This window comes from Meles meles, chromosome 9, assembly GCF_922984935.1.
Source record: "Meles meles chromosome 9, mMelMel3.1 paternal haplotype, whole genome shotgun sequence".
Classification (NCBI taxonomy): domain Eukaryota; kingdom Metazoa; phylum Chordata; class Mammalia; order Carnivora; family Mustelidae; genus Meles; species Meles meles.
Genome location: NC_060074.1, coordinates 103888729 through 103915078, shown reverse-complemented (window position 1 = coordinate 103915078; position 26350 = coordinate 103888729). Strand labels below are relative to the sequence as shown.

Genomic DNA, 26350 nt, shown 5'->3' with positions numbered 1-26350 from the left:
AGAAGGCAAAGGTGAAGGTCTGGCGAATCGCAGGGGAAAATGCAAATGTGAGATGGTGAGGTTGGGACCAGGGTGGTGGTGAGTGGCAAGGCAAGCAGAGGTACAGCTCAATATTAAGTACAGAACACCCCTGAACTCTCCCGGTAGGACATGGAAGCTTTGGCAGCGACCCATATAGGAGAGCTCCTCGCATGTGCTGGTTTCTCAGGAAACAGCACTTGACTGGGAGGTTGAGTGGCAGCCGGAGGTCGGGCCCAGCGGGCAGAAGCGGAGGCGGGGCGTGAGGCTCCGCAAAGGCATCTTTGGCAAGAGTAGGTGGAGGACCGCTTATCTGTGTCATCAGACACGCCTGGGGTCAAATCTGCCCTCTGCCTCTACTGGCTGGGTGACCTTGAACACACTCCTCCGTCAGTCGCTGGTTCAGGAATCTTTACCTTGTAGGTTTTGTTTTGCTTTTTTTTTTTTTTTTAAACTGAAGTATGGAGGACACACAGTGTCCCATTAGTTTCAGGTGTACTCTGTAATGATTGGATGAGTCTCTAATGCTGTGCTATGTTCCCAGGTGTAGCTACCATCTGTCACCATGCAAGTCCATCACAGTACTCTGGACTGTATTCCCTATGCTGTTCCCTTCATCTCCGTAACTTCATCATCCTGTAAGTGGAAGCCTGTACCTCCTATCACCCTGCATCCATTTTGCCCATCCCTTCCCCATCCTGACAACCATCAGCTTGTTTTGTGGAGCCATGGTCTGCCTCCTGCAGGTGGTTTTAGAAGATCAAATGAGAGAAAGGGTGCCTGGCACAGGGTAAGCCCTTCATGGATGGTGGCTTGACTACCCTAAACAAGTCTAAGTAGAGACACCAAAGTCCTCCTTCCCTCCCCAGTCCAGAGTCAAATCCTTCTCCCTTGGACCCCCCAGCACCCTTTCCTTCCCCTGTCACTCAGGTACTGACGTTGGTTCCTGCCCTTGGAGGGCACAGAAGTAATCAAATGAGAACCCCACCTATCCTTCATCTTCCTACTACCAAATGCCCCGGCTTCCACATATTCATATTTTCGCTTTTCTTCCTGCTGCCATCGAGGAGCTCCCCTCTTCCCACCAACTGCTCAGAACCCCTCTGACCTCTAGCCCTCATAAGGACTTAGCTGCTGATATTATGCCCTCTCTCCCAACTTATTAATTTCTCCCTCCCTACTGGGCCATTCCCCTGAACATACAAACAGGACTGACTGTTATAAAACATGAAAGCCTCCTCTGTGCCCCCATCTCCCTCCAGCTACAGCCCCATTTCTCTTCACAGTCCATGCAGCACAGACTTTTCTAGGCCCCATGGCTCTTGTCCTCCTGGGGGCCTGTGCTCCAGGACACAAAGGGACACACGGTAGCATACAGGGGGACCAGAACTGAAAGTCTAAGCCCAGGATGGGGAAGATTCTGGATTCTTTGTTGATGCATATTGTACTTTGTTGTTTCCTTTAAATAATGATTTCTTTTCTGCTTATAAATATATACTCATGATAGACAACCCCAACTCATGGAAAAATATAAAAAAAATAAAATAAAGGCCAATGATAAAATAAATTAAAAATATAAAATGTAATCAATCATAATCCTGCCAAAGAGAGACATTTTGGTGTGTTTCTTGCCAATTTTTCCCCTAAGCATATACATTTAAAATATCGTATATTACATATATACATCTTACATACATACACACACATGATATATATGTGCTATGCTGAAAAATGGGAGTCCACCAGGACAACCACAGTTCTGCTCACAGAGCAGAGAGAGGCAACGAATAGTTGTAAACTCTACTGGCCGCCATCTTGCTGGCTGGATCCAGGTGTGTGGGGCTCAGAGGAAAGGAAGTGGGAGGAAAGGCAGAGGGGAAGGAAGGGTGAATGGACATCGCATTCTGACCAACACCAAGGATTTTTTTAATTTGCCCATATGACATGCAAATAAATGGTCTCACTTTTTTTTTTTTTGCATTTCTTTTATTGAAGATAAGAATGAACTTAAAAAAATGTTTATTGGCCTATGCTCTCTCTTTTGTGAATTGATGGTTTATATTCCTGGACTCACTCACCTCTGATACTCTACCACAAAGGGAACTAAAGAACGTTTAAATGAACAAATTCCTTGAGTTCTGATCCTCTCCTCAACCCCAAGGACTTAGAACATCCCTATCAGGGGGAGTGTCATTTGCATATGATTTTAATACAGATTCCTGTGTTGCAACAATGCACATTTTCTGAATGCTTCTTGAGTCCAACATGGTGCAAAGGAAAAAATATTCAGAGCCAGAAGACCTGGAGATGAATTTTAATGACCAAAAAAATTCATTTTCTTCAGCTAGCTTCAGTTTTTCCATCTATAAAATGGAGGTAATTAGAAAACATTCCAACTCAGTGTTGCTGTGAAAAATAAATAAGATCAGGGTAACCACCGCAAAAATAGACCTCACCTCAGAAGATAGTGGATTTTGTGCTGATTTTTCCTTCCTTACCTGGATGGGTTATCTATCTATCTAACTATCTATCAGGAGTGAGTGAAAGGAAGGCTTTCTCTGGAGTGGGAGCTGTCGGAAAATGTTTCTTAAAGAAAGTACAATGTGAACTGGGCCAGAAAGGGTGGAAAGGATTCTGAGGTGGTGGGTGGAGGAAGGGAAGATGTTCTGGGAGTGGAGACATGGTTAGAAAGGAAGCTTGGAGTCAAGCTGTCCTAGTCAATGCTGCTGTTATTCAGTTCCCGGTATGTACCAAGAGCGCAGCAGTTACTCCACACAAAGCCGTATATTATTTCTGTTTTTAATAATCATCATCATCATTTCCCCCTTTACAGGTGGGGAAACAGAAACTCAGAGAACTTATGTGACTTCCCCAAAGCCACACAATTGTCTTTGGTGCTGGAATTTGAATCTGATTCCAAATCCCATAGTTTTTCCCCAAAAAACCTTCTCCAGCAGGCACGGAGGGGCTCCTAGCTCTCCAGCTTCAAGGGAGCACTTCCCTTGACGTGCGGGACCACGAAGGCACCAGCTTTAAGGTGGGGGTTCCTTATCCACCTCCGCTTCCGGGTCAAGGCCGTGCACTTCCGGAGCAGCCCGGCCAGGGACCCAGTGGGGTAGAGGGAGAGTCTAGGGGCCTGGCTATTCCCACCCAACATGAGACGCAGCCTCTGGGGGCAGTCTTCGCTCCACATCTCCCTGTGGAGTGCCCCAGGCAGTTGGGGCTGAGGCTCTCCAGCCCCATCCAGCTCCTCCTACCTTTTGTCTTTCACAGGCCTGATCCCTGTGAGCCTGTCCCGAGGCCAACTCCATCTGCGTGGGGCCCTGGACATCCCGTCCTCATGTGTCCTGCCCCCCGAGCCAGGTGCGGCTGGCAGCTCCCTGAGAAAGCCTGCTTGCTGGAACACAGGGCCCAGCGGGGCAGTGCCCAGGCAAAGGGTGGACCGTGGAGATAGTAGTAACCGACACTGAGCGCTCGCCAGGTACCAGGCACCGTGTTAAATGCTTTCTTTTTACCTATGATTTCTTTCTCCTTCTTCTTTTTAAAAAGATTTTATTTCTCTGACAGAGACACAGGGAGAGAGGGAACAGAGCAGGGGGCCTGATGTGGGGCTGGATCCCAGGACCCTGGGATCATGACCTGAGCAGAAGGCAGATGCTTAACGACTGAGCCACCCAGGCGCCCCTTTACTTATGATTTCAATTAAACCTCACAAGAACTCTGAGAGAGAGAGCAATTGTTACTATATTTTATAGACAAGGAACCCAGAGAGTTTGAACACCTTGACTGTCCAGGTAGAAGCCTGTTATGGGGCAATGTGGTTCCAGAAACTGTGCTTGTAGTTGTGTCTCTCCCCTTGGATGCCAGGAAGCTCTGCGGGCTTGCCCTGCTGGGCAGGAAGTGATGGGTGTCTTGGAGCACCCACCATCTCCGTCTTGCTCAGCACAGCTTGCCCCATGCTGGTGTCGTCCTGTGGGCCTCGGCCAGGGGAACTGGAAGCAGGAGGAAGGAGAATTACTTCCCTGAACAACAGTGTCTGGCAGAGGTTAGGAGGTCAGGCCGAACATCCCGGGGCACCCACCCCACCTCCGTCTGCTCTCTGGCCCTTGAAGATGCTGTCATGCTAATTTACCCAGTTCCTCATTGGAGCTCACAATGGGCTACCTGTCAGCCACAGACCCAGTACCTGCCAGCCACAGACCCAGTACCTGCCAGCCACAGACCCAGTACCTGCCAGCCACAGACCCAGTACCTGCCAGCCACAGACCCAGTGTGTTCATAGAACCAAGTGCTGTGCCCCACACCGCATTTCCACCCGTGGTTCTGGAAGGGGTGTTTTCTCAGCTCAGCTTAGCCTGAGAGCTTATGAGAGGAGCTGCCTGGCAGAGGAGCAGGGGACAGCAACTCTCCATCGTCTCTTACTCTTACCAGTGTCGGACCGACCTGGCTTCGAATCCCTCTCTGCCCCTTCCGGGCTGTGTATCCTTAGTCAAATTAATTTCATTAGGCAGTTATTGCTATATTACAAACCACACCCCAGACTTAGTGGCTTTAAGCCACGAGATGGTGGGTTGGTTGGACAGTTAGTTCCTTGGATGTGGGCCAGGCTTGACCAGCCTTGGCTGAACTCCCTACTGGGACTGCGGCCAGCTAGGGGCCGGCTGATGACGGATGACCTCAGCTGGGGTAACTGGACCCTGCTTCACATGCCCACTTGTCCCCCAGTGGGCTAGCATGGACTAGTGTTCTTAATGTGCTGGGGATGCCCAGAGAGTGACCCAGGGACAGACTTGGCTTCCGATGATGAGCGGCAAAGTCACGTTGCAAACACCACAGAGAGAAGGGTGGTGGACTGGAGCCATATACCGCATCAGTTAACCTCGCTGCAACTCTGTTGACTCATTTCTAGGATGGGAATAATATCACATATCATGTGATGCTCTAGCGTTCCCAGTCTTTTTAGGGGGCCGTCACGCAGGGACAGCCACAAGAGGGCGCTCAGGAGAGGTGCAGGAAAACAAAGCTTATTAAAGTCAGGGGTCTTAGAGAGACGGAGTCACTGCAGGCTGAGAGGGGGGACCATGTGGGAAAAGCCCCAAGGGACCAGACCCAGCCATGCATGTGGGGAGCTGAGAGACAATGAGGAACCTGTGGGTCAGGGCGTTTACTGTGGGGCAGGGTGGGTACACAGGCAAAGGGCACGAGAGGGTGTCCTTGGGGCTCTTTGGTGTTTGACCAGCACTGGGTCACAGTTATTGGGAGGTAAGAAGGGGAGCTGGTGGCAGGGGCCCATCGTATCATCCTGGTACACTTGGTTCCCCAGATTGGGTGCTCACAATGTGTTTGTGGGGGTGTTGAGGCAGCAGGAAGAGATGAACTTTTGAAATTTATAATACACCTAGTATGCCAGGGGCTCCATGAGTTTATTTTGAAAGCTAACCTTATGAATTACAAAAAACCAAGTAGTAGATTCACCATTCCTTTGCACCTTGGAAACTTGTTTTGGGCGGGGGGGTCCTTAGCCACAATAATTAGAGTATGAGGCACCAGGATCTGCCCTCCAGCTGCAGGACACTATGAAGTCATCCTAGTGCAGAAAAGTGGAGTGCTCTGTACAGCCTGCCTGCCTGCCTGCCTGCCTGCCTGCCTGCCTTCCTTCCTTTATTCAGGGAATCAGTCAGAAAACAGACAGCAAGAGCCTGTCGTGTGATGTGTGGAAGATACTGGTCAAAACATAGGAAACGAAGCATCAAGGTTCCCGGAGGGATGTGTGGGGTTGATGGTCAGGAGCGCTCCCTTGCAAGCCAGCAGAAGAGTGTGGTGCCCTGCCTTGGGGAATGAGGAGCCATTGAAGGCTTTAGGCAGGGATCCCTAGGGTGGTTTCTTTGTCATTTCAAAAGATCTCTCAGGTGGCTGCCTGGAGAACAAAGAGGTGGTTGGTTAAGTGCAGTGCAAGGAAGACTAATTAGAAGATGTTGGGAGAGAGAGAGCGTGCCCATGAGACTAGACTCAGAAAGAATAGAACCCCAGGGAAGCCTGGAAAGGGAGTGGGGAGCTGAATTGCTCAGAACATGAGCTGCTCTACCTTCTTGGTTTAATTCGGTCATTCATTAAATACATGTTTACTGAGCCCCTAGATGGGGGTGAATAAAATAGACAACAGTCCTTTCATTAATGGAGCTCACATCCCAAGAAAACTCATTTTCATGCTTAAAGGCATGCAACATGGTGTCAACTACACGCCCACCTCCCCATTTGCTGGTGAAGGGCTCCAGGCCTGGAGCTCAAGCGGAAGGGACAGGGATGGTCATGCCTCATTCTGACTACTGGCACTCTTCACTTTCCACATCAAATTTAGGACCCCTTCAGTCCCACCTCTCCCCGGCTATAAGTTGAGATTCCACTATCCCCTTCTGAGAACTCAGTGAAGTGTGTCCTTTGAATGGGCCCATCAATAAGGGACAGGAGGCATGAACTCATGAGTTCAGCGACAGCCAAAGACATTACCAGGTCATGCTTTGAGTTTTATTAGTGACCCCGCCTCAGAGCAACCCCTCACAGAATGCTGGCCCTCCCCCAGGGGAGCTGAGTGTCCCTGTCTGCAGACACTTCCGGCCACAGCGTGGTGGAGGGACTGTGGGGCGTCATCTGCATTCCACGCCAGCATCCTCGTTGTGGTTGCAGTTGTGGGCCCCCCAGTTGCTCTTTCTGCAATTCCAGAGGGTCGTCTCTGTCCCCCGACAGGCAACGTCATCCAGCCATATCTCCCCACTGCCTGGATATAGGGAAAGCAGGGAGAAAGAGGGGAGCAGGATTAGCGCCAAATTTACATTTGGGGTAGACTGCCCAATTTCCCTCACAGCCACTCGGGGCCCCAGGTGCTGACGGCCGGTCTCCTCTCCTGCTATGAGTCTGCCTCCCTTCTGCTTTCTGCCCTTTAACAAAAGTCTCAACCAAAGATTAGATGAGATTGATTAAGATAGATTGAGATATATCATCTATTTATAATTACTGATATTTAGCCTGTGCACTGTTTGAAATTTCCTCCTGGGGACTTCCCAGTGTTTGTCTCTTTCCTGCTTAGTCCCTGCTGCTGTACCCACCTTCCTCAAATGCCCTTTGAACCAGGCTGTCCTCTGGCTCGAAAGCATTCACATGTTCCTCCAAATCCCTTCTCTCCTTCAGAGAGCCATGACTCACAGACACCCTTGGCCATGGAGCAGTCTGGCTTCTTGTGCTGCACAGACAGTGACCCAGCCGGGTGAGCTAGAGCCCTCCCAAGCCTTTGCTGTCCAGGTCCTCTTTGTCCTGTGGCGGCCAGCCTAGAAGGCACTGACCAGCAGGACATTTCAGTTGCTTAAACCAATCTTTTTCTTTTAACCTAAATTCATGGAGTCCCTTGCAACCAAAGGGAAAGCCTCCAGGAGAGAGGCTCCTAGCCAAGGACCCACTCACCAGGTGACATGTTGGTAAGGGCAGTTCCCCTGGAGTAGCCCAGCATGCGGCAGAAGACAGTGGCATCGGAATTGTCCCAGCCATCATCACAGATTGTCCCCCAGACGCCGTTATAGAAAATTTCAGCCCGGCCTCTGTTCCTACTGCCGATAATCCTGACGGTCTGTAATGGTTCACCTGGGTGAAAGACACATGTGGGAGAGGGGAAGGGAGGAGCCTAGGGCTTTGTGTGGCTGCAGGCTCAGCCTTTTTCTGGTTGGCAGTTCTGTTATTCGGGGGCAGGGGAAATGCCCCTGTTAGACCGTCACTAGAGCCAGGAACATCCTGCATGTGGCTCAGCATTCTCTGTCCACTTGCAGCCAGTCCTGCATACCCAGCTGGTTGCATGGCACCTTGTCTTGTGGGGAGAAGAAAAGGAGCAGTTGAGGGGAAAATAGAAGGAGGGAAAGAAGGGAGGATGGGAGAAAGGGAAGGAGAGGGACTTGGAGAAGGAGGGAAGAAGAAAGAGAAGGAAGGGGGGGGAGGCGGGAGGGGAGAGGGGATGGGAGCTAAAAAACAGTTGTGCTGTGGCTCTAAATCGTCATGGACAGGCTTCGCCAAAGGCTGAGTCTGTTAGCTTTTCCCAAAATGAGACATTTCTCTGAGAACCAGGGTCGGTTCCCTACCACATCTACAGTTTTCAAGCACTGAGTTCCCTCAAAGGCACACATTAAAGAGAATAGAAATAATAATTACCTTTTTGACCTTTTTCTCCCTGAGTTCCCTGTGCTCCAGAAGATCCTGTTGCAAGGGAAAAAAGAAAAGAAAAAAAAAAGAACCCACACAATTTAAAAGAAACCAAGCTAGGATCCATCCCTTCACCCTTCTTTGCCGGCAGTGGGGAGGAGAGTGGGGGGGGGAGGTCAGATTCTATCCTCTAGCTTTGCCAGTGACCTAGCTTCATGGGCACTGAGCACCACTGGTTGAAGAAGACGAAACAGGCCTGTCCTATGGCAGGAGGATTTAAACTAGATTCCTGAGGAGTACTGAACAGGTAGGAGACAGGGAGGGGAGGCATCTCCTTTGTGGAAAGCTCTGGTAGCTAGGGCTCGGCCGGGCGTCGTGCAAGCACACGTCGCTTGTCTGGCCTCCGGGATGCCCAAGCTGTGCCTCATTCACTTCTGTGTCCTCAGGGCTGAGGGCAATCCCAGCACAGAAACTGTCCAGGGAGCCAATAAACCTCTACATCTTTGGTTCTGAAAACTCCCAGGCTCCTTACCACAGGGCCTCTCCTTAGAGCCCATAAATCACACACCGAGGCCTTACCTTTCGCTCCCGGCTCTCCCTTTTGGCCTTTCAGTCCAGGTGCACCTGTGAGGCCTCCCTGGCCTGGGTTTCCCTTTTCTCCCTTCATGCCCTCAGGGCCTGGAGAGGAGAGAGACCGCTTCCATCAGATATTCTGCCCTGTTTTCCAAGGGGGACCGAGGGCCTTTGTCTTTAAAGACTGGGTTGTCCTTGACAAGCGCACTCCCCACCCCCATGAGTGGACTGTTTGGATGTTCAGCCTGCACCTTCGGTCCCCCTGGGAGAGGTGGTGAGGGCGGGCAGGGTCTGGGTACTGCTGTGATCTCCCCCCACTGACTCTCTGGTATGAATGCTGGTAGACAACACACAGGTCACAAGAGCTGACAGGATTCCAGACGTTTTTGGTCTTCCTCAGACCACACAATTGTGTGGAAGTTCTGGCCATTCTGGGAGAACTTGCTAGAATGTTTCTAGGCCTCGAGATCTGCTTTAGTAAGTTTAAGTGCGAACCAAATATCCAGCTCAGAGGAAGAAAGCCAGTTCAAGAAATGTGTCTGAGAAGTTTCACATTGGCCCTCATCAGGGCAGGGCTGTGGAGAAGACTAGAAGTGCTCTGTGTGAAGACCTGTGCTCAGTGATAGACCACGGGCAGGGGCTTGGAAAACCAAGGTGACCATAACAGGCCAGTGGCAAGCAGCAGGAGGAGGACAAGAGGAGCTTCAGGGGACAAACAGAAGATGGAGAGGGACCAGCACAGACATGGGGAAGCAGAGGACTTGCAGCCTGGGACCTGGAGAAGAAGGCTGCCCAGCTCCACAGAGGCCGCATGCCCTGAAGCCACCAGCTGACCCCAAGCTCTCCAGCCCCTTCCTACCCCTTCTCCACCCTCAGCTCAGCCCCCCTCTCTATTGCCTCAGGTCCCTGAGTTCTGTCCCTCTCCAGGTTTTCCAGGGGAAGAATCTGAGGCTTGAGAGACAGAGCCCTGGAGTCTTAGCCTCAAACAGGCTTGGGCCCCAGCCACTCTAGGGGAAGGTTAAAGCAGAATGTTCAAAGTCAACAAGACCTGCCCTCCGAGCACGAGCCTTTCCAGACATCATTCTGAGAAATTAAAATGAAGCCGGCCCTTTACCTGGAACTCCTGATTCTCCTTTTGTTCCTTTCTGTCCTTGAAGTCCTAAGATCGAAATACAAAAAAGGGGGGGAAGATAATAAAACTTAGATATTAGACACTTTTAATCTTAGACAACCTCTACCTTTTGTCTGATTAATGCAGACGGAAAGACACATTGGTTCTCCACAACTGTTTAAAGCCTCCTTAGCCGAGCATAAAAGGAGACAGACCGCAGATAAATGGGGACACGTGTTGGGGTGAAGTAGAAAGGTAGTGGATGAAAGTCAGAGTTAGACAGACAGACAGACTCTTGATTTACTGGCTGGCCTTCTTGGTCCGACGATAGCCTGACTCGGAGTATAAATCCAACCCCATTCCTTCCTGCCTGCATTTTATTGGAAAAGAAGTGAGACATATTTTGAAAATAAAGGCAACTTTATTTTCAGAAGACTGTGGAGGAAATTCCTTGGGCTCAAGGAGTGGGTGGGGGGAGCCCTCACCCACAGCAGATGCTCCATAGAATTTATTGGTTCTTTTCATCGTGGCCCTAAGGTAGCTAAGGATTCATGTGGCCATGTCAGAAGCCACAGGAGTTCAGAGCTGCTGCTTTAGAAAAGCAGGACATGCTGGAAGGATCTGAGAGGGCAACTAGTTCAGCCCCTCATGGGAAGGACGGGACAGAACTGAGGTTTAGTGAGCTTCTTGCAAGACCTGGAGGAACCTCAGAGGCCAGATCTTGAAAGGCAGGTCTGAGCCCACCGTGAGCCATTTGTGCCTGCTCTGGTCCCTCTTTTTAGAATGCCTCACCCATTCTGCTCCCCTGGAGAACTCAGATCAAGCCTGTAAGACCTGCTAAGATGTCAGATGTCACTTGACTGTGAAAATTTCTCTGGCCTCGCCTATGGATGTCGTGATCCTCCAGAGGCAGCAGAAGAGCCAGAGCCAGAAGGCCTGGGCTGGCATCTGTCTCTGTGACCTTGAGCAAGGTACTTGCCCTCTCAGAGCCTCACTTTCCTGCTCTGAGTCTCCTGGCTGCCTCGGGGGTGTTCCTGAGACTGAAATGTCATCTGTGTCATGGGCTGAGCCTCGTGCCTTGCCTGCACTCAGTAGGTGCTGCCCCAGAGATCCCACGGACCCTGTTTGCGTGCATCTGCCTCCCCTCAGGAGGAAGCACCTCAGACCTTGGCCCACAGGAGCTCCCGGCTCCTGGCCCAACAAGCTCCCTAATTGCTCACTGGTGACCTGAGCCAGAAGAGTCTGCACAAATTTCCTCTGTTCATCGGCATCTGAATTGTGTTGTGTCAAGATTAGAGAGGAGAAGCCACACTCAGAAATCTGTCTTTGGCTGTTAGTAAATAGAAAAATGGTCCAAAATGGTGCATACCACCCTGATCCCCAAACCAGGCAAAGACCCCACCAAAAAGGAGAATTTCAGACCAATATTCCTGATGAATATGGATGCTAAGATTCTCAACAAGATCCTAGCAAACAGGATCCAGCAGCACATTAAAAAGATTATCCACCATGACCAGGTGGGATTCATCCCTGGGTTGCAAGGTTGGTTCAACATTCGCAAATCAATCAATGTGATAGAACAAATCAATAAGAGAAGAGAGAAGAACCACATGGTCCTCTCAATTGATGCAGAAAAAGCATTTGACAAAATCCAGCATCCGTTCCTGATTAAAATGTTTCAAAGTATAGAGATAGAGGGAACATTCCTCAACTTCATAAAATCTATCTATGAAAGACCCACAGCAAATATCATCCTCAATGGGAAAAAGCTTGCAGCCTTCCCATTGAGATCAGGAACACGACAAGGATGCCCACTCTCACCACTCTTGTTCAACATATTATTAGAAGTCCTAGCAACAGCAATCAGACAACAAAGAGAAATAAAAGGTATCCAAATTGGCAATGAAGAAGTCAAACTCTCTCTCTTCACAGATGATATGATTCTTTATATGGAAAACCCAAAAGACTCCACCCCCAAGCTACTAGAACTCATAGAGCAATTCAGTAATGTGGCAGGATACAAAGTCAATGTACAGAAATCAGTGGCTTTATTACACACTAACAATGAAAATATAGAAAGGGATATTAGATAATCGATTCCATTTACTATGGCACCAAGAACCATAAGATACCTAGGAATAAACCTAACCAAAGAGGTAAAGGATCTGTACTCGAGGAACTACAAAACACTCATGAAAGAAATTGAAGAAGACACAAAAAGATGGAAGACCATTCCATGCTCTTGGATCAGAAGAATAAACATTGTTAAAATGTCTATACTGCCTAGAGCAATCTATACTTTTAATGCCATTCCGATCAAAATTCCACTGGTATTTTTCAAAGAGCTGGAGCAAATAATCCTAAAATTTATATGGAATCAGAAGAGACCCCGAATCGCTAAGGAAATGTTGAAAAACATAAATAAAACTGGCGGCATCACGTTACCTGATTTCAAGCTTTACTACAAAGCTGTGATCACCAAGACAGCATGGTACTGGCATAAAAACAGACATATAGACCAGTGGAACAGATTAGAGAGGCCAGATATGGATCCTCAACTCTATGGTCAAATAATCTTCGACAAAGCAGGAAAAAATATACAGTGGAAAAAAAAAACAGTCTCTTCAATAAATGGTGCTGGGAAAATTGGACAGCTATATGTAGAAGAATGAAACTCGATCATTCTCTTACACCGTACACAAAGATAAACTCGAAATGGATAAAAGACCTCAACGTGAGACAGGAATCCATCAGAATCCTAGAGGAGAACATAGGCAGTAACCTCTTCGATATCAGCCATAGCAACTTCTTTCAAGATATGTCTCCAAAGGCCAAGGAAACAAAAGCGAAAATGAACTTTTGGGACTTCATCAAGATCAAAAGCTTCTGCACAGCAAAGGAAACAGTCAACAAAACAAAGAGGCAACCCACGGAATAGGAGAAGATATTTGCAAATGACAGTACAGACAAAAGGTTGATATCCAGGATCTATAAAGAACTTCTCAAACTCAACACACACAAAACTGATAATCATATCAAAAAATGGGCAGAAGATATGAACAGACACTTCTCCAATGAAGACATACAAATGGCTATCAGACACATGAAAACATGTTCATCATCACTAGCCATTAGGGAGATTCAAATTAAAACCACACCTTACACCAGTTAGAATGGCCAAAATTAGCAAGACAGGAAACAGCGTGTGTTGGAGAGGATGTGGAGAAAGAGGAACCCTCTTACACTGTTAGTAGGAATGCAAGTTGGTGCAGCCACTTTGGAAAACAGTGTGGAGATTTCTCAAGAAATTAAAAATAGGGGCACCTGGGTGGTTCAGTGGGTTAAGCCGCTGCCTTTGGCTCAGGTCATAATCCCCGGGTCCTGGGATGGAGTCCCATGTCGGACTCTCTGCTCAGTGGGGAGCCTGCTTCCCTTCCTCTCTCTCTCTGCCTGCCTCTCTGCCTACTTGTGATCTCTGTCAAATAAATAAAATCTTAAAAAAAAAAACTCCTTACATTTAAGAAATTAAAAATAGAGCTTCCCGAGACGCCTGGGTGGCTCAGTTGGTTAAGCAGCTGCCTTCGGCTCAGGTCATGATCCCAGCATCCTGGGATCAAGTCCCACATCGGGCTCTGTGCTCGGCGGGGAGCCTACTTCTCTCTCTGTCTCTGCCTGCCACTCTGTCTGCCTGTGCTCGCTCTCTCTCTCTCTCTCTCTCTCTGACAAATAAATAAATAAAAATCTTAAAAAAAAATAGAGCTTCCCTATGACCCTGCAATTGCACTACTGGGTATTTACCCCAAAGATACAGATGTAGTGAAAAGAAGGGCCATCTGTACCCCAATGTTTATAGCAGCAATGGCCACGGTCACCAAACTGTGGAAAGAACCAAGATGCCCTTCAATGGGCGAATGGATAAGGAAGATGTGGTCCATATACACTATGGAGTAATACCCAACTTTTGTAGCAACATGGACGGGACTGGAAGAGATGATGCTGAGTGAAGTAAGTCAAGCAGAGAGAGCCAATTATCATATGGTTTCACTTATTTGTGGAGCATAACAAATAACATGGTGGACATGGGGAGATGGAGAGGAGAAGGGAGTTGAGGGAAATTGGAAGGGGAGGTGAACCATGAGAGACTATGGACACTGAAAAACAACTTGAGGGTTTTGAAGGGGCGGGGGGGTGGGAGGTTGGGGGAACCAGGTGGTGGGTGTTGGGGATGGCATGTATTGCATAGAGCACTGGGTGTGGTACAAAAACAATGAATACTGTTACACTGAAAAGAAATTTTTAAAAAAATGTAAAACAAAAACAAAAACAAACAAACAAAAAAATGGTCCATACCTTGACCGTTGGCCCTCTGTCTGCAGCCTAGAAGGCGCAATATTGCAGAAAACTCTACCTGAAGAGTCTGTCCCTGGAACCAAGGTTCAGGGACGCCAGGCCCCATGACCTCCCTTTATGGTCCCCTCCCAAAGAAATGCCCATCTCCAGCTGTCCCCAAAGCACCACATGACAAGCACACCCTGTACAGACAGAAATCACAGGGAGTCCCTTATTTGCTGACCTGTGCACGCTGCTAAGGGCTTTATACATAACCTCATTCCACCTTTCAGTTGCCCTGTAAGGTCGTGCCCTTTTCCTTTAGGAAGGAAGGACACAGTCACAGATGCTAGGTGATTTATCCCAGGGCACACAGTGACGGAGTTGTGAAACTGGGTTATAACCCAGGTGGGTCTCCCACTGAGTGCTGTGGCTCCCTATGCCCCATTAGCACGGCAGCTCACACTTTCCTGGAGTTTCCACTTGGCCTGTCCACCTGGTTCCCAGGTTCCATCCTGTCCCCTAAATGAGTAGCTGAGCTAGGGGTGCTTCAGAGTCACCTGCACGGGGTTGGCAAAACAAACCGGCTTGTCAGGTTCCACCCTGGAGTTGCTGATTCAGTGGATCTGAGAAGCTACCTTTCTAGCCTGTTCCCAGCTGATGGTGATGCTGCTGGTCCGGGGACCACATTTTGAGTAACACTGCCTTAAACAAATCTCACTGGCTCTTTAAAGACCAGCTCCCAGCTCACCACTTTCGAGCAGCCTTCCTGTCTCTGGGGAAAACAAATGCTGGTTTCTCCTCTAAACCACATCTAACTGGGTTTTTCTAGGTATCACACATGTATCAAGCTGAGAGGACCCAAAATATTTATTTGCAAGGTATTTACTCAGAGAAATAATTTTCTCCCAAGAAAATCGTTTTGTTAGAAAGCACATGTCTCTGGATTGTTCAGTGTTCAGCTGGTGTTTTGCCTAAAATCTTAGAATGTTCCTGCTCTGAGGAGGAAATTGCCAGTTTCAAACCCAGAGTGCTGTCAAGCTAGCAGGGACCTGGCTATTATTCTAGAATATTCTTCACATTCCACACAGAAGGAAATGGGCCCGGGGCAGGTCTTCCAGCTCTGATTTAATGTAGAAATTTCCAGTACATTAGGAAACTCCTTAAGTAGCATCTTGACATACAGGCTAAGTGCAGCCTGACAAAGTGAGGATAAGTTTGACAACTGACAGATGGCGCTATGTGGCGGAAGTAAGATGGCGGTTTGGGGACTGATACTGGGACGGGTGTAGACTTTTGCAGATATCTCTGAGAGATTTAGAGGAAAATGAGGACAGGTTTTATGAGTGGCAACTTAGAAATGTGAGTTGGTAGAATTTAATAAATTCTGGGACCAACTCAGTACTTTGATATGGGGACTGGAATGAACTGAGAAATTATATTCACAATATAGGGCTTAATTGCTATTATGAATTACTTTTTGTTGCTTACCTTCAAAATAAAATGTCTTCAAATACAGATGAGAAAATGGACTTCAGGTTATTTGCATTTTGGCTTTGTCTCAAGAGGAAAATAAAAAGACGTAGAAAATTCAGATTCTTGTTATATTTTAGACACGAAGGCTGCTGAGATGCAGACCTTCTGATCAGATGGGTGTTTCAGAGTTTAAATGTCTTTGCTGCTTCTAAGGCCATTTCATGAGGTGGGATGCTAGAAAGCAAAATGCCCACATCATTTCCCAATAAACTTGAAAATGGCTAAGTGATTTCGAGCTAAAATGAATTTTTGTGGGATTTTTCGTTTTTTATTTTGCGATCTTCCCCCCCCCCCAAGTCAAATAACTCTGTAATTCTTTGGAAGATCAAAGGTTAGAAATAACTCCATTTTGGGGGTTGGTAAAATGTTGTTTTGTGAATGGTGAAGGAAATGGCCTTGGGAGAAAGTTCTGCCGAGTGATCATGCTGTCTGTAACATGTGTGGTTTGTCCTCCCGACAGAATGAAAGACGTTTCCTCGTCACCATCTTTAATCTAAGATGGCTGCTTTCTCTCAAGAGGTGTCAACACAGGGACACATTCCACCTGAGTGGGTTGGAGGATGGTAAGCTACCGTTCACCACAGCAGAAGGATTTGGTGACTGAGCCAGGATTCACCCACCTGTGGGGGAGTGGCAAGGGCAGGAGAGTCCGACTTTCTTAGAATCGTTTACTCTATGCTATTCTATGTAACACGGTCTGGAAAAGCACAACTTTGGGATCTGGCTCTGGGATTAAGATTCAGAGTATATTACCTGTGAGACCCCACGGAGACGGTTCACCGTCGGGGAATGTTTGCTTCCTCCGCTGTAAGTAGCGGTGATGAAACTCAGGGACACAGGCAGACGAGCTAAGATCATAGGAGTAAATCCCAAGCACAGTGCCTGGCCCAGAAGTATTGTTAATCATAAACAGATTTCATTTTTTTTAATTAATGCACGATCATGGGATCTGGCTGTTAGCCTAGGTCAAGCCAAGGCACTCTAATTTCTCTGTTTTCATCCAGGGAGGCTGGATGTTCTCTTGAGAGATTGATTATTTTATTTACAAAATAGGAAATACATTGGGTTGAAAAACTGGCTTGATATAACCCACACGGGATAGACACCATACTACCTCTAGTTTGGGGAATACCAGTGTCCTGACATTGAAAAGTAAGCATTATCTTCCATGATCACTACCCATCCTTCCTTTTTCCACTTGAGAAATCTAACCTCTCCAAGAGTTCCTTAACCTCTGACTTCGGGATGATAGGTAGACCGATAATGGACCTGTGGGAATAGGCCAGATAATGGACCTCTGGGAATTCCCTCTTGAGATGGAACCATTAGCTACTAGATCAAGACAAGCACTTGGATTTGCGTGGGAAACCGACACAATTTTATGAAAGTTGTAATCATCACATGCTCCAAATTGAAGATGTAATCATCATGTTTACTTGGGTAGCCGGAATTAAGGAATAGCCTTTAGAATTTGCCTGCTTGGTATTCACCACTGGGCCTGATTGATGGAGATCCCCAAAAAAGTGCTCAACAAATACATGGGAACTTGATAATGGGGTTAAAAATCATCACCAGGCTGTGAGCCAAAGGTCTCTGGGCTCTCAGGGAGGTGGGTTTTGGGGTAAATAATGAAGAATCATAATAGGGCCTGAGAACATCATGTTTCCTTCTTGGAATCGAAGAAGAACCTGCTGTAGCCTCAGCTCTAATTCTTCCTGACCTGGGATGGAGAGGGAAGGTGTCGCTCATCAGAATGCCTGATGGGGGTAAGGGTATTCTCAGGCTGCCTAGGGAGGAAAAGAGCATGACAGAGTGTTATGGATAAGGCCCCAGGCTTTGAACTAGCCAGGCTATGATTCCAACCCTCACTGTGCCTCCTCCTGGCTCCTCAAGTGTGGGCAAGTTGCACTAACGAGAGTGTTTATCCCACTGGGTTATCATGAAAATGCTTGTTATTGGAGCGGCTCTTCCGAGGTAAACCGTCCCAGGGTATGGAGTGCAGGGCAAAATCTCCTACTGCCAGAGAGTGGGAAACGCAGGCTGGAGGCCTGGGGAGGGGGCGCAGTGTCCCTTATGGGTAAAATCGTGTTTTACCCCTGATACCCTTTCTTAGTTAAGAACCGTTAGTCTAGCGATCGGGGGAGGGTGGGGAAGGGTTGGGAGAGAGACTTATTTATAACTGAGAGTTGAAAGCTGCTATCAGTATGAAGCCAAGCAGAAAACTCAGGGGTAGGGCAGCCTTGTGCCCAGAAGTCGGACCTCCTGGGATCTGGGACCAAGGAAGGTGAAAATATTTAAGATCGGGAGGAGGCAGTCAACAAGGCAGGGAGAGCTAACCACCACACCAGAAGGTCAGGCAGCAGATCCCTGGCCCCAGCTGACACAGTCGTGAAAAAGAAATCAGCTCAGAGGTTGGATGGGCTGGAAGGACAGTGGGTACTTTTTTCGTTTCCCGAAGTTTTTATTTATTTAATTGACAGAGAGACACATAGTGAGAGAGGGAACACAAGCAGGGGGAATGGGAGATGGAGAAGCAGACGTCCCACCAAGCAGGGAGCCCAATGCAGAGCTCAATCCTAGGACCCTGGGATCATGACCTGAACCAAAGGCAGATGCTTAATGACTGAGCCACCCAGGCATCCCAGGATAACACGTACTACAAAACCCTGTGCCATAGCTCTCGATGATCTTCAGGAAAACCCCAATGGTTGAAGGCTCAGAGTCCAGGGCCAGCCAGGAGGGGGCCCCCACCCACCCCTCTGGCCAGAGCTCCTGACCCTCTCTCACATCCCAACCCTAGATGCCAGGTACAGAAGCCTACAGAGCCCTCCCTCATTCTTTCATAACTTGGCCTGCTCTCTTCCTCCTCTCTAGATTTCCTTTCCCTTCCTCCCCATGGCCAGACTCCACTCATTCCACAAGACTCTGCTCAAGCTCTTACATCACTCATGTGCTGCTCTGCCTTCCCTACCAGCAAAGGGACATGGTGAAACTGAAACACTTAGCTGAGTTAAGTCACATTTGTTTAAGGAATCAATCCATCTACTAGTCAACTACTTGATCAATGAGCCCTAAGAACACCTGCCCCTCATGTGGGTCTGCACATGGCTCTGTGTGAGGGCATCAGGCTAACACAGCATGACCTTCTGCTCTAATGGAGAATGGCCTGTGGCAAACTGTCCACACCACCTGAAGCAACTGCCCAGCCTGCTCTCCTGACCTTGCACTGTTACAATACCTCCAGGCTGCACTCGGCTTTCTAAGGGGGCATTCAACACTTCTCCATGCAAAAATCCATGACAGAATGCACCTGGCACAGTCTGGCAACAGTCTGTCTGCCTGTCTCAGGCACCAACCTGTATGTGTGAGGTCAGGAAGCAGGTGTTACGTGTCATGGTGGCCCAGTGCCCCCCCAAAGTGGCCCAGACATTCTAGACCATTGCCCAGACTGACTTAGTGACTAGATAAAATTGGTGTAGAGGTTTACAAAGTAGGCCACATTGGCTGGCTGGTTTATAACCTAGACTAAGTTGGCACAATGGTTTATAATGTAGACTAAGTTGACATGAAGGTTTATATAGTAGTCACTGTGAGTTTGGTTACTGTGGGTCACTCCTCCCAGCCTGAGGCCCTTTGGGAGAATGTGCAAGAAGGGGTTTCTTGACCTTGATCCCCCCAAATCCAGAGCCCTGACCCAGGGGCCCCCATTATAGGTTAGCTGGAGAGAATGGAAACTATGTCCTGGGCTGGAAGGCAGTCCAGGAGACAATGTGGGTCAGCTGCCCTTCTCTTTAATGGTGGAGGTTCGGTCATGGTGTTGGGGCCTTTCAGGGACTCTGGGCAGAGAGAGGACAGCCCTAGGGCTTTGAACTCAAAGGGCCCTGGGAGAGGAAAGTGTCCCCCTTAATCTGGGTGCCTCTGGGGCCTGAGTACAGAAGACCATCTGCCTCCTTCTGGTGGGCCCACTGGGAGGGAGTCTTCCTCCTTGTCCACCCCTGGCACCCAGCACCCCGCCCACCCCCAACCACACCCTCTGTTACCTGGGTCTCCCTTGCTTCCTTTCACGCCGTCGGCTCCAGGACTCCCGGGTGTCCCTGGTGTCCCTGTACAACAGATGCCCAGATGGCATGAGGGCTGAGCTCCGTGGGTCTTCAGACATCACTCCCTATACCCACCGCAGCGCCGAGGACCTCACCTGCTAGTCCAGGGGAGCCAGCAGTACCAGGCTCCCCCTTGGCCCCTGGGGATCCTGCCACGCCTGGAGAGCCGGGAGGACCCTTCGCTCCAGGTTGTCCTGCAAGCGACAAGGTCAAGGTTGGGTGTGATCACCAGAGAGCCTGGCTGCCACCCCTCAACACACCTCTCTTCTCAGCAGTGACACGTGTATGTCCTACCACCTTGTATGTTCCCTGGGCAGCTTTAGTCAGCTCCCGTTAGAGGCTGCGAACAGGCCTAATTAGCAGGAGAAAAGTTAGAGCCTGAGCAATTTGTTCGTCTCGGCCAACACGCTGCAGGGTCTGGGGTTAGGGACCCACCAATCAAGCCGGTTCCTCTCAGGCAGAGCTGAGTTTTACAGACCCCGTGTGCTCTGGGTTAACATAACAATGAGATAAAGACAGTGGAGTCACGTCCTGGACTTGGTTTTGCCCAGGGACAGTGGCAGCTCGAATGATACCTGGATTCCCAGAGTTCTTACCTTGATCCCCTTTTATTCCAGGAAATCCAGCCGCACCTGAAAGGACGAGGGATTTTTAGGGATTTTGTGCCCTTATAGCTCAGTCCACCAGGGGGAAAAGGAATTGTTATAGTCCGATGGACAGCCTCTTACCTGGGGCACCTGGTTTCCCCGAGTCACCTTTACTCCCCTGGGCTCCAGGGGGACCCATGAGCCCTGTGTCTCCTTTCATGCCCATGTCCCCCTTGCTTCCTGAAAAATCAAGTAGTCGTGGTCAGGAGGAGGGCAAGCCCCGCTGCCAGATCCCACTGACACTTGTCCCACCCAAATTACAAACTCGGACTCTTTGAGCTCCTGCTACCTGATGCCCAGAAGTGGAAGATACAATAGCTGCCCTCTAGGAACACACCACCTTGCCCCAGAGATAAGACGTGAACTTGTGAAAAACGGCCAAGGTCACCTGGCCTGAGTGATGGGTGGGCCAGGGAAGCCAGGCTCTCAGGACCCTGGTCAGCACACTGGACCCCTTGGGAGGGACCACAGTCCAGACTTAGACAGCGCTCGTTTTCATGTCTGCATTTTGGGTAATTACTTTTCAAGCCTCCCAAATCGAAATCTGAATATTCCAGAAAGTCGATCCCAAATGCTGAGAATAGAGACTCGAAGGTATGGGTGGGGAGAAGAACATTGCAGCAGCTCGAATTCCCGCAAGGGCTTCAGTCACAGCCTCTCTTGGTGCCCGAGGTTTCAAATTTTCCACTTGTCATCTGCATTCAAGGCTCGTCCCAGCCTGTCCTCTCCTCGGTCGTCCACTGCTCCCTCCTCCTTTCTGCCACTGCTTGGTGCATATCAATCGAGGGAGGCTTCTGGCAGAGCAGGGCCTGGCAACCCCTTCCCAGTCCACGAGTTTTGTTTTGGAGCCGGATGTACGCCCCTCCTAACCATGTCAGGCTGGGTCTGCTCAGCAGTAACCCAGCAGTAACCTGCCGTTCCGGGAGCCAGTCGAAGCCCTACCCAGAGCAGCTCGCTCTGCCCTGGACCTGGCTTAGCACTGTGCAATTTGGTTAAAAGGCTCCATTCCCTTACTTTCTTGATGGGGAAAGGGAGAACTCAAAGGGATACCAGCCTTCTCTCCAGTGAATCAGGAAAGGAGACAGAAAGTCCAGAGGGAAAGAATCATGGGTCATGCAAAGCTTTCTGGATCAAAGCTGGGGGTGATCTTAGGGGCAAGGCTTAGGAAGTAGATTCTTTCTGGTTTAGATGCTTGAAGGATGATTATTCCTTCATGGGAAACAAAAGAACCAGAGAGAACTTGGTTACAGCTGAGATCTCTTATAGCCTCAGGGGCAAGCCCCAAGGAAGGCAGTTCTCGGGCATTGAGGGTGTCCTCTTTGGCAGAAGGCACAAATGGGATTTGTTAGAAGGGACTAGGAATTACTTCCCTGGAGGAATTGGTTGGTGCCCGATTGCTCTGGCCAGCCAGAACCATCACAGGATAGAAATGGCTTGGCTGTACAAGGATTTTGGAGCGGTGGTCTGGGCCGGGGTCTGTGTGTGGCTGTGTGTGGCTGGGCCTGCCATGTCTCCATCAAAGGGGACAGCCCTGGGAATGTCAGCGTTCCTGGTGAAACGACCAGAGCCTGGCACCCACCCACGGAGGAACCCCAGCTGCGCCTGATGTCTGAACCTTCCCATCACAGCTAAAGGTGAAGTGAGGCAAACAGAGTGTCCCCTGGATCTCCACTAGGGGCATTACCCCTCCACTGTGACAAAGAGCACCAAGCCTCAGTACCACCAAAGCAGGGCCCTCTTGGTTCGCACGTTCCCTCTGCGGAATGGAGATTGGGGACCAGTGGGTGAAAGAGATCTTGTGATCTTGGGAAACGAAATTTGGGAAGAGGAGGGGTAAAAACTACTGCAATTCCCCTCGCAGGCCCGGCCACAGCGTGCCCTGCTGCGGAGTCGCAGTGGGCCTGTGGCGGTGGATGATGTGGGATGGAAAACAGGAGAGCGTGGACTCTACGGGCAAAGCGCCGGCTTGTCACCCCTCCATCCTGGGGTGGGGGGGAGGGCCAGCTTGAGAAAGTCGGGGGCCTCCTTTCCTGTTGCAGAGAGCACTGCAGAGGGCCGCCTTTGGAAGCACCCTCAGTGGTCAACGGTCTAACCAATTGCTTGGTGCAAAGGTTTGGCTCAGTCCTGCCCAGGAGAATTCTGCAGCCCCGCCCCTGCCCCCCCCACCGTGGCTGCCACCCCTGAGATTTGCACATGCGTGCCCGGTTCATCCTTGGGGTGCCCTAAGTTCGTACGCCTTCCTCCTTCCTTATTTCAGCACGATTGGCTCTCCCGAAACCCTTGATCATCGCTCCTCATTCTATTGATGGGCATGCAGAGTGAGTCTGTTTTCTTCTCTTCCACAAGAGCCTTTCTAATGTTTGAGCATGGCTGACACATCCCGGTAAGGGCCCCCTTCCTGAAGACAAGCACCCCAGTCCCTTACAATGTAAATATTCCTATTTGCAGGTACAGTACCACACATCTTATGCCTTATACTCCTGTTGTAACTAATCTTTATTAGAGGTTGCTCTTATTATTCCCCTTTTATGGGTGAGTAAATTGAGGGTCAGAGAGGTCAAGTCATTTACCCCAGGTGGCCCAGCTAGTGAGCTTTATTAGGACCCTGATTTGTCTGATCTTAGAACTGAAGTCCTTCCCTTTTCTACCTTAAAGGATCACAAAGGTTAACGGCTATCATTCGTTTAGTGTTGAACCATGTGGCAGATGGTTTGAAAACATGAGCTCGAGCCCTCCTAACTGTCCTACAAGGTACGCATAATTTAATTATGATGATTTTAATGGCCATTCTTTTCTGAAATGAAGAAACTAAATCTCAGCTGGCTAAATGTGCCTGGCGAGGCATGTGAACAGGTGCGGAGCAGGGATGCGGCCCCAGCCCACTGGCTGGGGCCCCCGGGTGCCGCAGCTGGTGGAGCGTCGGACTTTTGGTTTCTGCTCAGGTCAGGATCTCAGGGTTGTGGGATCAAGCCCCACATCCTGCTCTGTGCTCAGTATGGAGTCTGTTTGAGGTTCTCTCTCTCCCTCTTCCTCTGCCCCTCCCCCCGCCGTGCTCGCTCGCTCTCTAAAATAAATAAATCTTCAAAAAAAAAAAAAATAACAAGCTCACTAGCTGCACAGCTCTCCTTCTTCCTATGATACGATACCCCAGAACCCCCCAAGGGGGCCTCAAGAGGCCAAGGGGCAAGGGACATGAAGGTGCTCGGTCTTGGCCAGAGCCCCCGGGCCGTGCTTCTCAAAGCCTGCCTGCTAGACTGTCAGCGTCAGAATCATCCGGGCCTTTGAAACACACACTCTTGGACTCTTCCGAGTTCTGAGGTAGCACCTCCTTCTGGAATCAATCCCTTTTCCCTCCTTGCCAGCCAGTCTCCCCTCCTCCCTTGTGCCCTCCTCAGGTCCCACGACTGTCCCTCACCTTCCTCTCCTCCGAGCTACTAGCATGGCCTCTGTCCCCACTCATCACAGGTTGTGCCTGGCATGAGACTGTGTCCCCTTACTCCCCACCCCCCTGCTCTCAGCTTTCACATTCCTGGCCCCTGCTCACCTGGACAGAAGGGACCTCATGTGTGCTCCCATGAGACTGGTAGGCAGAGCCCAGCTTCGTCTGCTTTGTCCTCAGTGGGACAGAACAGACACACTTCCACAGGATCGGGGACCAGCCCTTAGCCACCCGCCCCCACCCCACGCAAGCACCGACAGTCCCACGGGACCCTTACCTGGAAGACCCAGGTCTCCTTTGTCTCCCTTAGCTCCGGGTTCCCCTTTCGGGCCAACAAGACCCCCATCGCCTTTGCTGCCCTTCTCTCCCTGCTGTCCTGGGGTGGGCAGAGAATGGCCAATGAGGTGGGCTCCCATCATGCTCCTGGGAGGGACCCCTAGGCAATGGGGCTGGGGGCGTTCCAGGAGAAGGGGAAGTCTGGGGGAGGTGAGCTCATCTCTTGGGTGTATCGATGAGGCATAGTAAGACTCCAGAGCAGAGGACTGGGGGAGGGCAATGCCCCTCTGAGGCAGCGGAGGTGGGGGATGCGGGTGGGGGGGGTAGCTGTGGGGAGAAGGTTTGGGGGGAGCTGGCTCAGCCTCTCCGCCAAGGCATCGCTGAGCCCAAGCAGAGGAAGCACACATTACCAGGGGCTCCTTGTTTCCCTGGAGCACCGTTGGGTCCTTGGAGGCCTGCGAAGAAGGAAAGAACTAGTCACAGGGCTCTCGACTCCTCAGTCAGCTGATGTTCTAGAACCCCTCAGGAGAACAAGATGCCTAGCTCGAGGTGAAGGGCCTCTCTCTGTCTCATCCGCTCCCCACCTCCCACCCTGCCACACACACACCAGTGACACCATTTGACTCTTCAGAACAAGAAGAAAAAGAGAGAGAGAGAGAGAGAAAATAAAAGGCGGAGTTTCTTAGGCATAGAGGTATGAATGAGCCGACCCTCCTGCTTCCCAGCCCTCAGCTCGTGCACACACCCACCCCTACCCACCTGCCTCTCCCTTGATTCCGGGCGGGCCTTGGAGTCCTGGAGGACCTGGAAAGGAAAAGGGATTCAGAACAAAACCTGGACAAAGAGGAGGAAAAGGATTATGGGGCAAGTAGCCAGAGGCCAGCGTTCGTGGCTCGCCTCGGCCCCTTGGCCCCCTTCTCAGCCAGTGGTCTTGGCAGACGTGGGACGCGATGCCAAGCCTGCCCGGGGCCCCTTTTGACCTGGGAGACTTGAAGCACAGGACCAGAGACCCAGGAGCCTGGGTGACAAAGCCACTTATCACACCACTATTTATCCAACTCGCTGCCACTGAGCCCCAAGAACAAGCCAAACTTCCTGCGGAAGAAGGAAAGGAAGAGAAGGCAGAGCTCCTTCCTCTGAGAAGCTCAGGGCCTAACAGGTGAACCGCAGTGGTGCGGGTTCAAGGAGCAGCACCACCCCTTCAGCTGGGTGAAGTGGTTCAAGTTACTTCTTCCTTTTGAGCCTCAGTTTCCTCATCGGTAAGATGGGCTTAATATACTAGCTCTGCAGGGCGGTCCTGGTGGCAGGCTCTGGACTTGGGCCACCTAATTTTACTGTCACTCGCATACAGATCTCTTCCTTTCCAAGGGCTGCTTTGCAGGTTTGAGACTCACAACAACCCAGGAGGGTGGGACACGGTTCCTTCTCGGGTCTTAATCCGTTCCGGCTGCTATAAGCCTCAGGGCAGGAGGCTTATAAACAACAAACGTGCATTGCTCACAGTTCCAGAGGCTGGAAGTCCAAGATTCAGTTGCTAGTGAGGTCAGCTTCTTCTGACTTCTTGCTGTGTCCTCACTTGGTTGAGGGGTTGGTGAGGGAGCTCATTGGGGTGTCTTTTATAAGGGTACTAATCCCATTCAAGAGGGCCCTGCTCTTGGCGCCGAATCACCTCCCAAAGGCCCCACCTCCTAATGCAGTCACCTCAGGGGCCAGGTTTTCAACAGAGACATTTGGAGGAGATACACTCAGACCATAGCGGGTCTCCACATCCCCATAGAGGAGAACAACTTTCTGATAGGCATGGCTTTGCCTGAGCGAGAGAGAGATTTGTAGAGAGGCCGGCAGGTTCCAGGTCTCCCAGGGGCAAAGCCTTTTACCCATGTCAGGGCACCACGAGGACAAAGCCCATGACATGCTTGCTATTTCAGAGTAGGACCTCAGTCCAATTTGTGGAATCCATAAGGCTATATCCATCCTGTGGATCGGGATCCCCAGGGGAGCCTGGGGTCCCGAGGGATGGAAGCAGGATGGGGGACTAGAGTCCCTCTCAGACAAGCCCTAGGAAAGGGCAGTTGAAAATCAGTTCAGGGTTTGACAGTGGGCCCCACTGACAGGGAGGAGACTTCAGCTCCCTCTAGGG

The 26350-nt window shown here is 50.1% G+C and overlaps 1 protein-coding gene across 1 annotated transcript in view; it reads right to left on the bottom strand.

Annotated features, from left to right (window-relative positions):
* Nucleotides 1-6537: 6537 nt before the first annotated feature.
* MARCO (macrophage receptor with collagenous structure) overlaps nt 6538-26350 on the bottom strand; it is a 38860-nt gene continuing 19047 nt past the window's right edge. Inside the window, exons 5-16 of the mRNA XM_046019210.1 lie at nt 24970-25014; nt 24621-24665; nt 24212-24310; nt 20577-20675; nt 20445-20480; nt 19944-20042; nt 19789-19851; nt 9887-9931; nt 8779-8877; nt 8209-8253; nt 7474-7650; nt 6538-6793 (exon numbers count right to left, since the gene is read on the bottom strand). Of these exons, the coding sequence (XP_045875166.1) occupies nt 6663-6793; nt 7474-7650; nt 8209-8253; nt 8779-8877; nt 9887-9931; nt 19789-19851; nt 19944-20042; nt 20445-20480; nt 20577-20675; nt 24212-24310; nt 24621-24665; nt 24970-25014 (983 nt within the window). The 3' untranslated portion in view covers nt 6538-6662. The remainder of the gene's footprint in view (nt 6794-7473; nt 7651-8208; nt 8254-8778; nt 8878-9886; nt 9932-19788; nt 19852-19943; nt 20043-20444; nt 20481-20576; nt 20676-24211; nt 24311-24620; nt 24666-24969; nt 25015-26350) is intronic.